General features: G+C 48.4%; 1 protein-coding gene across 8 annotated transcripts in view; it reads left to right on the top strand.

Moving 5' to 3' along the window:
- Positions 1 to 12,464, top strand: part of RELB (RELB proto-oncogene, NF-kB subunit) — a 32,705-nt gene that overhangs the window by 5,271 nt on the left and 14,970 nt on the right. For all 8 annotated transcript variants that reach the window (XR_004973709.1, XM_036346921.1, XM_036346920.1 and 5 more), the window contains one exon: positions 1,354 to 1,682. Coding sequence is in view for 7 of the 8 variants with exons in the window: in XM_036346921.1 (XP_036202814.1) it covers positions 1,354 to 1,682 (329 nt within the window). In the remaining variant the exon portion in view is untranslated. The remainder of the gene's footprint in view (positions 1 to 1,353; positions 1,683 to 12,464) is intronic.

The following is a 12,464-nucleotide window of genomic DNA, read 5'->3' as shown; positions in this document are numbered from 1 at the left end:
TCACTGTTCATTCCTCCAATGAGTTGTACTGAGCACCTGCCACTGTGCTGAGCACGTGCCAGGCTGTTCCAGGCCCCGGGGATTCAGTCACAGACCAAAGGGCCCTCTGCAGCTGACGCTCTAGCCTCTAGCGGGGGAGACAGTAGCAAAAGGAGTAAATGAATAAGATAAGGTCAGACTGGGCAAAGGGCTGTGAAGAAAATCAAACAGGTAGAGGGAGAGAGGGCATTAGATGGGGCCTTTCTGGAGTGGTGGCATTTGAGCTAAGACCAGAGGACGAGGAGCCAGTAGGGGTTGGATGAGGGGAAGCGTGGAACAGGCAGATGGAGGAGCAAGTACACTGCCCTGAAAAGGGCCAGGCTTGGTGGGTGCAAGCAACAGAAAAAAGACTGGATGGGTGCAAGGGGCGGGGGGGGGGGGGCGTGAGGGGGTGGCGGGATGGCCCAGGACAGCAGGGGCCAGGCCGCAGCAAGGCTCTATGCCAGCACCAGAGGTGTGGGGTTCTGTTTTAGTTTTGCTTTTCTGAGATGAATGGGGTTTGGAGAAGGTTTTATATGGGGAGGTGTTGACTTTGTCTTTAAGGGAGATGGAAGCACGGCAGGCTTCGGTCAGGGTGTAACATGAGATCTCTCTGGCTGTGTGTGGAGGACAGATTGGGGCAGCGGTTCTCAACCTGTGGGTCTCGACCCCTTTGGCGGTCGAACGACCCTTTCACAGGGGTCGCCTAAGACCATCCTGCATATCAGATATTTGCATTACGATTCATAACAGGAGCAACATGACAGTGATGAAGTAGCAGCGAAAATAATTCTATGGTTGGGTCACAACATGAGGAACTGTATTTAAAGGGCCATAAGAAAAAAAAAATAAAAAAAATAAAGGGCCATAAGGTTGAGAACCACTGGATTTGGGGAACAGGAGTGGTGGTTCAGATGGAAGACATGGAGGGTGGGCCAGGACGGAGGCGGTGTGGGTGGAGAGAACTGAGGAAGAGGCAGAAGTTCATGCATGGGACTTGCAGATCATGAGCAACTAGCACAGATGTGCACCCTGCCAGCTTGAGCACGTGGTGGTGGTGGTGGGGGTGCTCTTAGGGAGGGCAGTGGACAGGCAGGCGCAGGGGAAGGAGAAACCAGACTGCCCCCTCTGCCCCCCGGGTCTCTGGCTTCAAGAACTGGGGCGTGCGGGGAGGCTGTTGGCGAGGACAGCAGGGGCTTTGTGTGTTTTGGGTTTGTGGCCCCGCATTCGGCCCACAAGAAATGAATGGACTGGGAGAGGCAGGGGAGGCACGGATGCGGGGAGGGGGCTCAGCAAACCTTTTCTTTTGATAACCGGCTTTTGCTTCTCCCGCAGAGATCATCGATGAGTACATCAAGGAGAACGGCTTCGGCCTGGAGGTGGCGCCGCCGGGCCCGGGAGAGGGGCTGACGCGCCTGGTGTCTCGCGGGGCAACCTCCCTGAGCACCGTCACCCTGGGCCCCGCCGCGCCCCCGGCCACGCCGCCGCCCTGGGGCTGCCCCGTGAGCCGGCTCGCGCCCTCGGCCCCGCGGCCGCACCTGGTCATCATCGAGCAGCCCAAGCAGCGCGGCATGCGCTTCCGCTACGAGTGCGAGGGCCGCTCCGCCGGCAGCATCCTCGGGGAGAGCAGCACCGAGGCCAGCAAGACGCTGCCCGCCATCGAGGTGGGGCCCGGGGCGGGTGGGGCTCGCGCTTCCCCGGCCCAGGATTCGCCTCGCGTGTCCTGAGCCACGCGTTTGATGGTGGTGGTTAGTATCGCCGGCGCTATTGTTGGAGCCGGTACTACTGTCACGTGGCCCCACATTCAAAAGGGCCTTCAGAGCGGCTCTCCCCGACCCTTTGCAGCCATGGCTGCGGAGGCAGGGGAGCCTGTCAGAGCGAGGCCTGGCGCAGCAGAGTGGCTGGGTTGGAATCCCCGTGCAGCCATTTGCTAGCTGGGCAGCCTGGGCAGGTGGCTCAGCCCCGCTGTGCCTCAGTTTCCTCCTCTAGGAAATGGGATGGCAATAATAACCAGCCAGCTGGGGTTGCTGGGAGGAGTGAATGGTTCGTACATGCTCAGGACCTCCAGCTGGTCAGCGCTCAATAGAGTTGAGCTGCTAGTACTATTATTATCATTAGAGGCCTGGTCCTTACAGCCTCCCTCAGTCCCTACCCACAGGACCCCAGCAGCAAGCTAACCTACCGGCGGAAGCCCCCTGTGGTCAGTGTGTGTTATAGCTACCTGTTGAAGGGTTGCTTAGGCTTTTATATATATAGACCATCATTGCTCTTAGGCCTGGCCATTCCACCTCAGGAATTTGTAGTGTAGCTGTGTCTGTGTCTGGGCGCACAGAGGGATGTACAAGGTTATCCACTGCAGCCTTGTTCGCGTGAGAAGGAGGGCATTTCAATGTGCATCAGTCAGGGAGGAACTGGTAAATGAGTCAGCAAACAGCTACACATCAGAATTCTGTGCAGTTGTAACACATATGTCTGTGTATGTGTGCAGGTAAATATAAATACCTACGGTTAATACAGAAAAAAAAATTTTTTTTTTTAAATATATATTTTATTGATTTTTTACAGAGAGGAAGGGAGAGGGATAGAGAGTTAGAAACATCGATGAGAGAGAAACATCGATCAGCCGCCTCCTGCACACCTCCTACTGGGGATGTGCCCGCAACCAAGGTACATGCCCTTGACCGGAATCGAACCTGGGACCTTTCAGTCTGCAGGCCGACGCTCTATCCACTGAGCCAAACCGGCCACGGCAGAAAAAATTTTAAATGAAGATTCCATTAGGTACTGATGTGGAAGTATTTCTAAGATGTATTAATAATCCCTCCCCCAAAATGGAGGAGGGTAGGGTATGATACTGGCTTTTGTGTTAAGAGAGGGAAAATAAGATTTTAATTTTGTATTTGCGAGTATGCGCATAAAGAAACTCTGGAAGGAAAAACAAAAATTAGTAGAGGTGATTACTTTTGGGAAGGAGTGCTCAATGGATAAGGTACAGGTAAGGTGTGTGGGGTTTTTTTAACTATATACATCTTCATTTTGTTTTAAATATTTGAGTCGTATGATATGGTTCAAAAATGTTTGAAAATGTAAAGATTTATATTAACAATTTATTTTTAAATATATTTTATTGATTTTTCACAGAGAGGAAGGGAGAGAGATAGAGAGTTAGAAACATCGATGAGAGAGAAACATCGATCAGCTGCCTCCTGCACATCTCCCACTGGGGATGTGCCCGCAACCCAGGTACATGCCCTTGACCGGAATCGAACCTGGGACCCTTCAGTCCACAGGCCGACGCTCTATCCCCTGAGCCAAACCGGTTTTGGCTATATTAACAGAATTTAAGTTAAAATGAACAGAAGACACTCCCCCCACCCCCAGAGGTAACCATTGTTATCAGTATCTCATGTGTCCTTCCAGAAGGAATTTGATTATACAGGTGAATATATACATACATAAATACCATCCCCCTTTTGGTACATAGAGGGGAGCATGATATATATATGCACACACATACAGATGATCCCGGACTTACCAGATGGTTCGACTTACAATATTTTGACTTTGCGATGGGGTAACATTTGATATACACATAAAAAATTGCATGAGATATTGCACACTTCATTATAAAACTAGAGGCCCGATGCACAAATTTGTGCAAGGGGCTGGGCCCTCGCAGCCCCGGCTTCGTCTGGAAGGTCGTTCGGCTGTCCAGTCTAATTAGCATATCATGCTTTTATGATTACAGACTGAGGCCCAGCACGCAGGAAATCGTGCGCGAGTAGCTCGCTCCCGCTTGCCTCAGCTGGCCGCCCTGCCCATAGCTGCTCGGAGCTCTGTTGCTAGCAGCTCATGCCCCACCCTCCGCCGCTTGTAGCTCTCCACCACTAGCAGCTCACGCCCACCTCCCCACCTGAGAGCCGCTGCTCCTGGGGTTGGAGGTGGGGGACCGAGAGGTGCTCAATGCACCTCCTGGAGACCGGTCATTACAGCGTTCCGGCGCTAGGGCCATGGGCCTTTTCTAATATAGGTAGACTTTGTGTTAGATGATTTTGCCCAACTGTAGGCTAATGTAAGTGTTCTGAGCACATTTAAGGTAGGCCGGGCTAAGCTGTGATGTTCTGTATGTGCACTGAATGCATTTTTGACCTGATGTTTTCACCCTACGCTGGGACATTTATCGGTGTGTAACCCCATCATAAGTTCATCGTAAGCCGAGGAGCATCTGTATAGTATATGTGTATTGTTCTGTGCTTTGCTTTTTTTTTTAACTTAAGAATATATCTTGGCCCTGTCCAGGTAGCTCGGTTGGTTGGAGCATTATCCTGTACAGCAAAAGGTTGTGGGTTCGATTCCTGGTCAGAGAACATACCTCATTGTGGGTTTGATCCCTTGTCAGGGCCCGTGTGGGAGACAACCAATCGATGTTCCTCTCTCACATCGATGTTTCTCTCTCTCTCTCTCCCCGCCGCTTCCTCTCTCTCTAAAAATCAATAAACATATCTTCAGGTGAGGAAAAAAAAGAATATATCTTGGAGCTCGGTCACACTAGCATGTATGAAGCTGCCCGATGCTCGTTTCCACAGTGTCCGTAGTGTGGGTGTGTGGTAATTTCTGGTGCAGTGACTTATTGGTGGGCAGTTATGTTGTTTCCATCTCCTACTATTTATTGTAAGCGGGGCTGTAGAGAATGACATGGTTCGTCTATTATTTCCCTCATTTGTGTCACTCACATAACTCCTTGAAGTGGAACTGCTGGCCAAAGTAACTTGATGGATATGGCCCAATTGTCCGCCCTGGGGATCGTATCCGTGACTGTTTTTCCCAGTGATGTCTGAGGCCTGGTTCCTTGCTCTTTCTCAATACGGAGCCTTCATGTGCTTCTGGATCTTTGCCCAAGTGTTTATTGAACCTCAATTGTGTACTAACCATTCCACCCGCCCCAGCTTCTCCCTGACCTCCAGCTTCCTTCCCAGTCACCAGCTGTCAGTCTCCTCCAAACCCCCCCCCCCGCACAAGGCAGTCAGAAGAGTCCTGTTAAATTGCACATCTGCTCCTCTCCCCTGCTCAGAACCCTCCCTTGGCTCCTCAGTGCGCTCCTCCAAGCCCCTTCCTGGGCCTCCAAGACCTCTCGTTGTCTGGCCCATTTCCACCCATCCCCTCCTCACTCGCCACCTTCCAGCACCAGGTCTTTGCACATGCTGTTCCTTCTACCTGGAGTGCGGTCCACCTGCAGCCTGGTCACCCCCTACTCACCCCTGAGGCCACAGCCCACCTCAGGGCCGGAGCTCCCTGGGGTGAGGTCTCCTGCCTCTCTGCCTCTCCCTCTCCCTCAGTGGGATTTGTACTCGTGGGTTTATTTGGGTGACTAGCAGAGCAGCCCTGACCTTCCCCACAAGTTGGGATCTTAGGGTCAAAAAGACTTGGGTTTGAGTCCTGCCTCTGCCACTTACCAGCTATGTGAATCGAGACAAGCCCAGGGCTCTTCTTGGCCTCAGTTTTCTCATCTGTGAAATGGAGATAAAGCTCCTGCCCATTGGATGCTATGAGGACGCCAGGGAGGTGGTCTGGCACTGGCGGGCTGCCCCCTCTGCACAGCTAGATGGTTATAGTTGTAATTTGATTTGGCTCCAGGCATCATGGCCTAAAGCAGCCTGCAGTCAGCCAGACATTCTGGTTAAAAGAATGATTTCCTTTGACATATATATTCCCAGTCACTAGATTTTCAGGAAGGAGGTTAATGTGGTGCACTGATGGGCAATCATAGTCCCTTATTTATCTTTAAGCATTTTGTCTGTTTATTTAATTTGATAGGGGATTCTTTTCAACTTTCAACTCTGTCTCAACTTTTTCTTTTGAAAAATGTTAAACCTACATAAAATAGACAAGAATAGCGCAATGAACACCCATCCGCCTTTTATATTTGTTTTATGTTTCTCTCTCTCTTTATATAGACACTAGTGGCCTAGTGCACAATTCTTGCACAGGGGGAGGAGGTGTCCCTCAGCTCGGCCTGCACCCTCTCCAATCTGGAACCCCTCAGACATCCCTCTTGCAATCCGGGACTGCTGGCTCCTAACTGCTCACCTGCCTGCCTGCCCGATCACCCCTAATCACTCTGCCTGCTGGCCTGCTTGCCCCTAACTGCCCCTCCTGCTGGCCTGCTCACCCCCAACTGCCCCCCTCTGCCTGCCTGATTGCCTCCAACTGCCCTCCCCTGCCGGCCTGATTGCCCCTAACAGACTCTACCTTGGCCCTGCCACCATGGTTTTGTCCGGAAGGACGTCTGGAAGGTCTCCTGGTCTAATTAGCATATTACCCTTTTATTAGTATAGATTTATGCATTTAAAAAATTTATTGATTTTTGAGAGAAACAGGAAGGGGGGAGAGAGAGAGAGAGAGAGAGAGAGAGAGAGAGAGAGAGAGAGATTTGTAGTTCCACTTATTTCTGCTTTCATTGGTTGTTTCTTGTATGTGCCCTGACCAGATGGCTAATCCGAAACCTTGGTGTATCAGAATGAGGCTCAAACCCAGTGGTCGGCAAACTCATTAGTCACCAGAGCCAAATATCAACAGTACAACAATTGAAATTTCTTTTGAGAGCCAAATTTTTTAAACTTAAACAATATAGGTAGGTACATTGTTATTAACTTAATTAGGGTACTCCTAAGGCTTAGGAAGAGCCACACTCAAGGGGCCAAAGAGCCGCATGTGGCTCGCGAGCCGCAGTTTGCTGACCACTACATAGAGCTACCAGGCCGAGGCCCAAAACATTCTGTATCGCTCTTGTTTTGTTGTTTGCTTATTTCATAACCAGTCTGGGGTCACATGCTGCACTTATGAGGTCTTGCTAAGGTCTGAATGTTTGTGTCCCCCAAATTCATATGTTGCAATCCTAACCTCCAAGGTGATGGTATTAGGAGGTGGGGGGCCTTTGGGGTGATTAAGTCATGCGAGTAGAGCTCTTTGGGGTGATTCAAAAAGAGGCCCCAGCCCTGATCGGGAAACTCAGTTGGTTAGAGTGTCATCCCGATACACCAAGGTTACAGGTTCGATCCCTGGTCAGGGTGCATACAAGAATCCACTGAATGCATGAATGAGTGGAACAGCAAATCAATGTTTCTCTCTCTCTCTCTCTCTCTCTCTCTCTCTCTCTCTCTCTCTCTCTCCTTTTTTCTCCCGCCTTCCCTCCCTTCCTCTCTCTCTAAAATCAATAAATAGAAAAAAATTTTTAAATGCATCTTTAAAAAAAAAGAAAGAAGGAAAGGAAGAAACGAGGCCCCAGAGAGCTCGCTTTCCCCTCGTACCATGTGAGGAAGACAGCGAGAGTCTCGGCGGTCTGCAGTCTGGAGGAGGGTCTTCACTAGAACCTGACCATGTTGGCACCTTGACCCTGGACTTCCAGCCTCCAGAACTGTGAGGAAAATCTATTGCTTATCAGCCACCCAGTTCATGGCATTTTGTTAGGCAGGATTGGACTAAGGCAGGTGTCTTTTGACCTCAGTGTGTCTTTGGGTTTCGGGATGTGGTCCTCGGTGGAGGAGAGGACAGCTGTTCTGTGCAGTGTCCCCCATTCTGGGCTGTTGGCTGTCTTCAGGTTAGATCAGGTGATTTGTTTTGGAGGGAATACCACAGCTGGGTATCTGTCTCGGTGTCTCCCATCAAAGGACATGGGGTGGCAGTTTGTCCCAGTTCAGTGACGCTGAGCCAGATCCTGTGGTTAAGGTGGTGCGTGAGTCTGCTCAGGCGGCCGTAACAAAATGCCACCGGCCGGGTGGCTTGAACAACAGAAACTTACTTCTCACAGTTCTGGAGGCTGCAAGTCGAAGACTGAGGTGCTGGCAGGTTGGTTTCCGCTGAGGCCTCTCTCCCTGGCTTGCAGACAGACCCTCTCACTGTGCCCTCAAATGGTCTTTCCCCTGGGCCACACTCGTCTGGTGGCTCTCTGTGTTCAAATGGCCTCTTCTTTTATTATTATTATCATTATTATTATTATTATTAAATTCTCACCTGAGGATACGTTTTTATTGATATTAGAGAGGAAGGGGGAGGGAGAGAGAGAGAGAGAAGGGGGAACGTTGATGTGAGAGAGAAATATTGATCAGTTGCCCCCTGCACGCACCCCGGCCTTAGTACGTGCCCTGACTGAGAACTGAGCCCGCCACCTTTTGGCGTACAGGGTGATGCTCCAACCACCTGAGCCACCTGCCAGGCAAGTGACCTCCTCTTATAGGAGACCAGGCAAACTGGAGCAGGGCCTACCCTCAGGGCTCTTTAACTTAGCTCTTTAAACACTGTATCTCCAAATACAGTCACATTCGGAGGGAGTTGGGGTGGGGATTGGAATATGAATTCAGGGGGACACAACGCAGCCCACCACAGGTGGCGACTGCCAGGTCTCTCCGTTGTAACGGGGCAGCTCTCCCTTTGTAGTGCTACGTTACCTGTGGGATGCTACTTGCAGGCTGTGTTTTCCCTGCTTTTTATTTCTAAGTCTTTGCAGGCAGTTATTTGGGCTCGGTGTTGGTTTTGATCTCAGAGAGTTAGAACAGTAAATGCCCAGCAATAGGGGATGACCTGTTTCTGACTCTGGATTTGGGATTTTTCTTATCCCCATTTTTCAGAAGTGGAAACTGAGGCTCAGAGACGGTCAGTTACTTGCTCAGGAGCACACAGCACTTTTACTCTAGGAATTACTGGCGTGTGCTAAGTGCTCCTGTGTGCCGGGTACTCAATGATACCCATCTGACAGGTAAGGACAGTAAGGCCAGAGAGGTCTAGCGTGCAGTCGGCCAGTGGTAGAGCCTGTTTGGTACCAGGTCAGACTCACTCCGAGGCCTCACGCCTTACCCACAATCTTGTGTGACATCTCAAAGATGAACAGCTTTCAGCCCTATGATCTTCCTGAATCCTCACACCAACCCTGATCTCTTCAGAATCTCCTAACATTATGCAGAAAGCTGGTTAAGAATGGTTTTAATCCTATCTGACTCAATGAAATGTATTAATAATATTACTTACCTCTACTCATAACCATGCCCAGAATCCATAATGCCCTAACATTAGAAAGAAGGAGAATAAAAGGAAACTAGTGGAGCATATGTCAGCACATTTTATTTCAGTATTAAATTCTCGGCCACAGTCCCAGGGAAGCATAATGAAGGTGGCAGTTGCTTTTGACCTCATTAATGCAGTGGCCATGGATGCAGCCTGAACCAGATTGGCGGACTCGGTGATTTAGAAAAATTCAGTGTATTTTAAAATTAAGGGAAAAATACAGCACTAGGTTCTGGGCTCTGATGATTTTTAAAAATATATATATTTTTTATTGATTTCAGAGAGGAAGGGAGAGGGAGATAGAAACATGAGTGATGAGAGAGAGTCATTGATCAGCTGCCTCCTGCATGCCCCCTGCTGGGAATAGAGCCTGCAACCTGGGAATATGCCCTTGGCCGGATTCAAACCTGAGACCCTTCAGTCCACAGGCTGATGCTCTATCCACTGAGCCAAACCGGCTGGGGCTGGGCTCTGGTGATTTCAAACAGGTTTTGCACTGACATGAAATGGTGGTGGGAGGTTCAGAAGTCTTGCAGGACTTGTGTGGGATGCCCTTGGTTTGTAGGCTGAGTAGCATCTCTGGGCCTGTCTACTGCCTGCTGAGGGTGTGCATCAGTGTCACCAAAATCACCCCAATGTCTTGAATGTCCGCTAGAGGGCAGTATTATCCCACTGAACCTCGCCGGCTTATTATATATATTTTTTAAATGTGTTTTTTTTTTTTTTTTTCTTGATTTCAGCGAGGAAGGGAGAGGGAGAGAGAGATAGAAACATCAATGATGGCCCCAGCTGGTTCGGCTCAGTGGAGAGTCAGCCTGCAGACTGAAGGGTCCTGGGTTCAATCCCAGTCAAGGGCACATGCCCAGGCTGTGGGCTCAATCCCCAGGAGGGGGCGTTCAGGAGGCAGCCAATCAATGATTGTCTCACCATTGGTGTTTCTATCTCTCCCTCCCTCTCTGAAATCAATAAAAACATATTTTTAAATAAATTAAAAAGAGAAACATCAATGATGAGAACAATATCACTAATTGGCTACCTCTGGCACACACACACCCCTCCCCCGCACTGGGGATCAAGCCCTGACCTCCCGGTTCATAGGTTGACACAACCACTGAGGAAGTCAGCTGGGCAGTTTTATTGTATTTTACAGGCTCCAGCTTTATTTTTTTATTATTATTTTTAAAATATATTTTATTGATTTTTCACAGAGAGGAAGGGAGAGAGATAGAAAGCCAGAAACATCGATGAGAGAGAAACATCGATCAGCTGCCTCCCGCACATCCCCCACCGGGGATGCGCCCGCAACCCAGGCACATGCCCTTGACCGGAATCGAACCCGGGACCCCTCAGTCTGCAGGCCGACGCTCCATCCACTGCAGGCTCCAGCTTTAGTAGTTCAGAGCAGGGCCTAGCAAGTAACTTAACAAAGCTTCATCGGTCTGGGCCCATGGTTTAAAGGGTTGTGTTTTTTTTTTTTTTTAATGTATTTTTTTAGGGAGAGGGAGAGAGAGAAAGAGAGAGAAATCGATGAGAAACATCAATTGGTTGCCTCCTGCACGCCCCTAAGTGGGGACTGAGCATGCAACCCGGGCACGTGCCCTGCCCGGGAATCAAATGGTTGACGTCTTGGTGAGCAGGAGGGAGCTCAGCCAACGGAGCCACACCATCAGGACTAAACGAGTTGCTTTTTATCCACTGCTGCCTTTGGCTGCTGAGCAGAAATTCAGCCCATTTGCCAAAACTTCCTTTTTTAAAAAGAGAATCTGGCCCAGCTGGTGTGGCTCAGTGGTTGAGCATCGACTCATGAACTAGGAGGACACTGGTTCCATTCCCAGTCAGGACACATGCCCAGGTTGCAGGTTCGATCCCCAGCATGGGACGTGTAAGAGGCAGCGGATCGATGATTCTCTCTCATTATTGATGTTTCTGTCTCTCTCCCTTCCTCTCTGAAATCAATAACAAATACATATATATTTTTAAAATATGTTTTTATTGATTTTAGAGAGAGAGGAAGGGAGAGGGAGAGATAGAAACATCAACATCCATCAGCTGCCTCCTGCACACCCCCTGCTAGGGATTGAGCCTGCAATTTGGGCATGTGTCCTGACCAGGAATTGAATCTTAACCTCCTGGTTCACAGGTGGATGCTCAATTACTGAGCCACACCGGCCGGGAAATAAAAAAATATATATTTTTTAAAAAACCGAGAATCTGGAAATCTGGAATGATGTGATGTCTCATTGGTTTTCAATGTAGGCTCCAAATTTTCCCAACTTTTTATTTTAAAAAATGTTTTAAATCTTTTTAAAAAGTTTTAAGAAAGTTTTATTGAGGTATAATTGATGTACAAAAAGTTGCACTCATTTAATGTATACAATTGATGAGTTTTGAGGTAAATTTAATCTACAGAAAAATTAAAAGAACAGGAACCTGTGTACTCTTCACCCATACGCACCAGCTGGCATTTGCCACATTTGCTGTTCTGGTTGCTCGCTCTCTACACACACACACACACACACACACACACACACACACACACACACTGTTTGTTTTTCTTTTGCTGAACTATTTGCAAATGAGTTGTAGTGGTCATGTTAACGTCACACTTCAGCCTTCAAAGTGCATCTCCTAAGTGTAAGCTCCTACACAGCTACAGCACGGGTACTACCGTAGGAATATTGACAGTGCTCCGTAACATCATCTCATAGAGTCCATACTTGAATTGCCCAGTTGTCCCAAAATGCGTTTTATGGTTGTTTCTTTCCCCTCAATCCACGATCCAAGCAGGGATCACATGTTGTGTTTGGTGGTTGTGTCTCTTTAGTCTCTCTCCTTTTTATTTTATTTTTAAAAATATATTTTTATTGATTTCAGAGAGGAAGGGAGAGGGAGAGAGAGAGAGAAATGTCAATGATGAGAGAGAATATTGATCAGCTGCCTCCTGCACGCCCCCTGCTGGGAATCGAGCCCATGACCCGGGCATGTACCCGGACTGGGAATTGAACCATGACTTTCTGCTCAACCACTGAGCCACATCGGATGGCCTAGCTAGTCTCTCTGCTTTTTAAAAAATTGAGTTATATTTTAAGTTGCATTTTATCTTAAAATGTTAATGTAATAATTACAATTTTAAATGTAGTTTTAAATATCAAATTGACAATTAACTTAGTCAAATTAACCTTGAATATGAAGTTAACATTAAATTTAATATAATAAACTGATATATTATCATATTTTATCTTCACATATTTGTTAAGATCAACTCTTAAGTATACAGCTTGATAAATTTTTATTTATCTTTATTGTTGAGAGTATTATAGATGTCCTCCATTTTTCCTCCATTGTCCCTTCCACCAGCTCCCGTCCACCCAAGGCATTCACCATGCTAT

The sequence above is a fragment of the Myotis myotis genome, unplaced genomic scaffold, assembly GCF_014108235.1.
Source record: "Myotis myotis isolate mMyoMyo1 unplaced genomic scaffold, mMyoMyo1.p scaffold_m19_p_19, whole genome shotgun sequence".
NCBI classification, from domain to species: domain Eukaryota; kingdom Metazoa; phylum Chordata; class Mammalia; order Chiroptera; family Vespertilionidae; genus Myotis; species Myotis myotis.
Note: the sequence above shows the minus strand (reverse complement) of the source record. Positions and strands in the feature narration are given on the sequence as shown.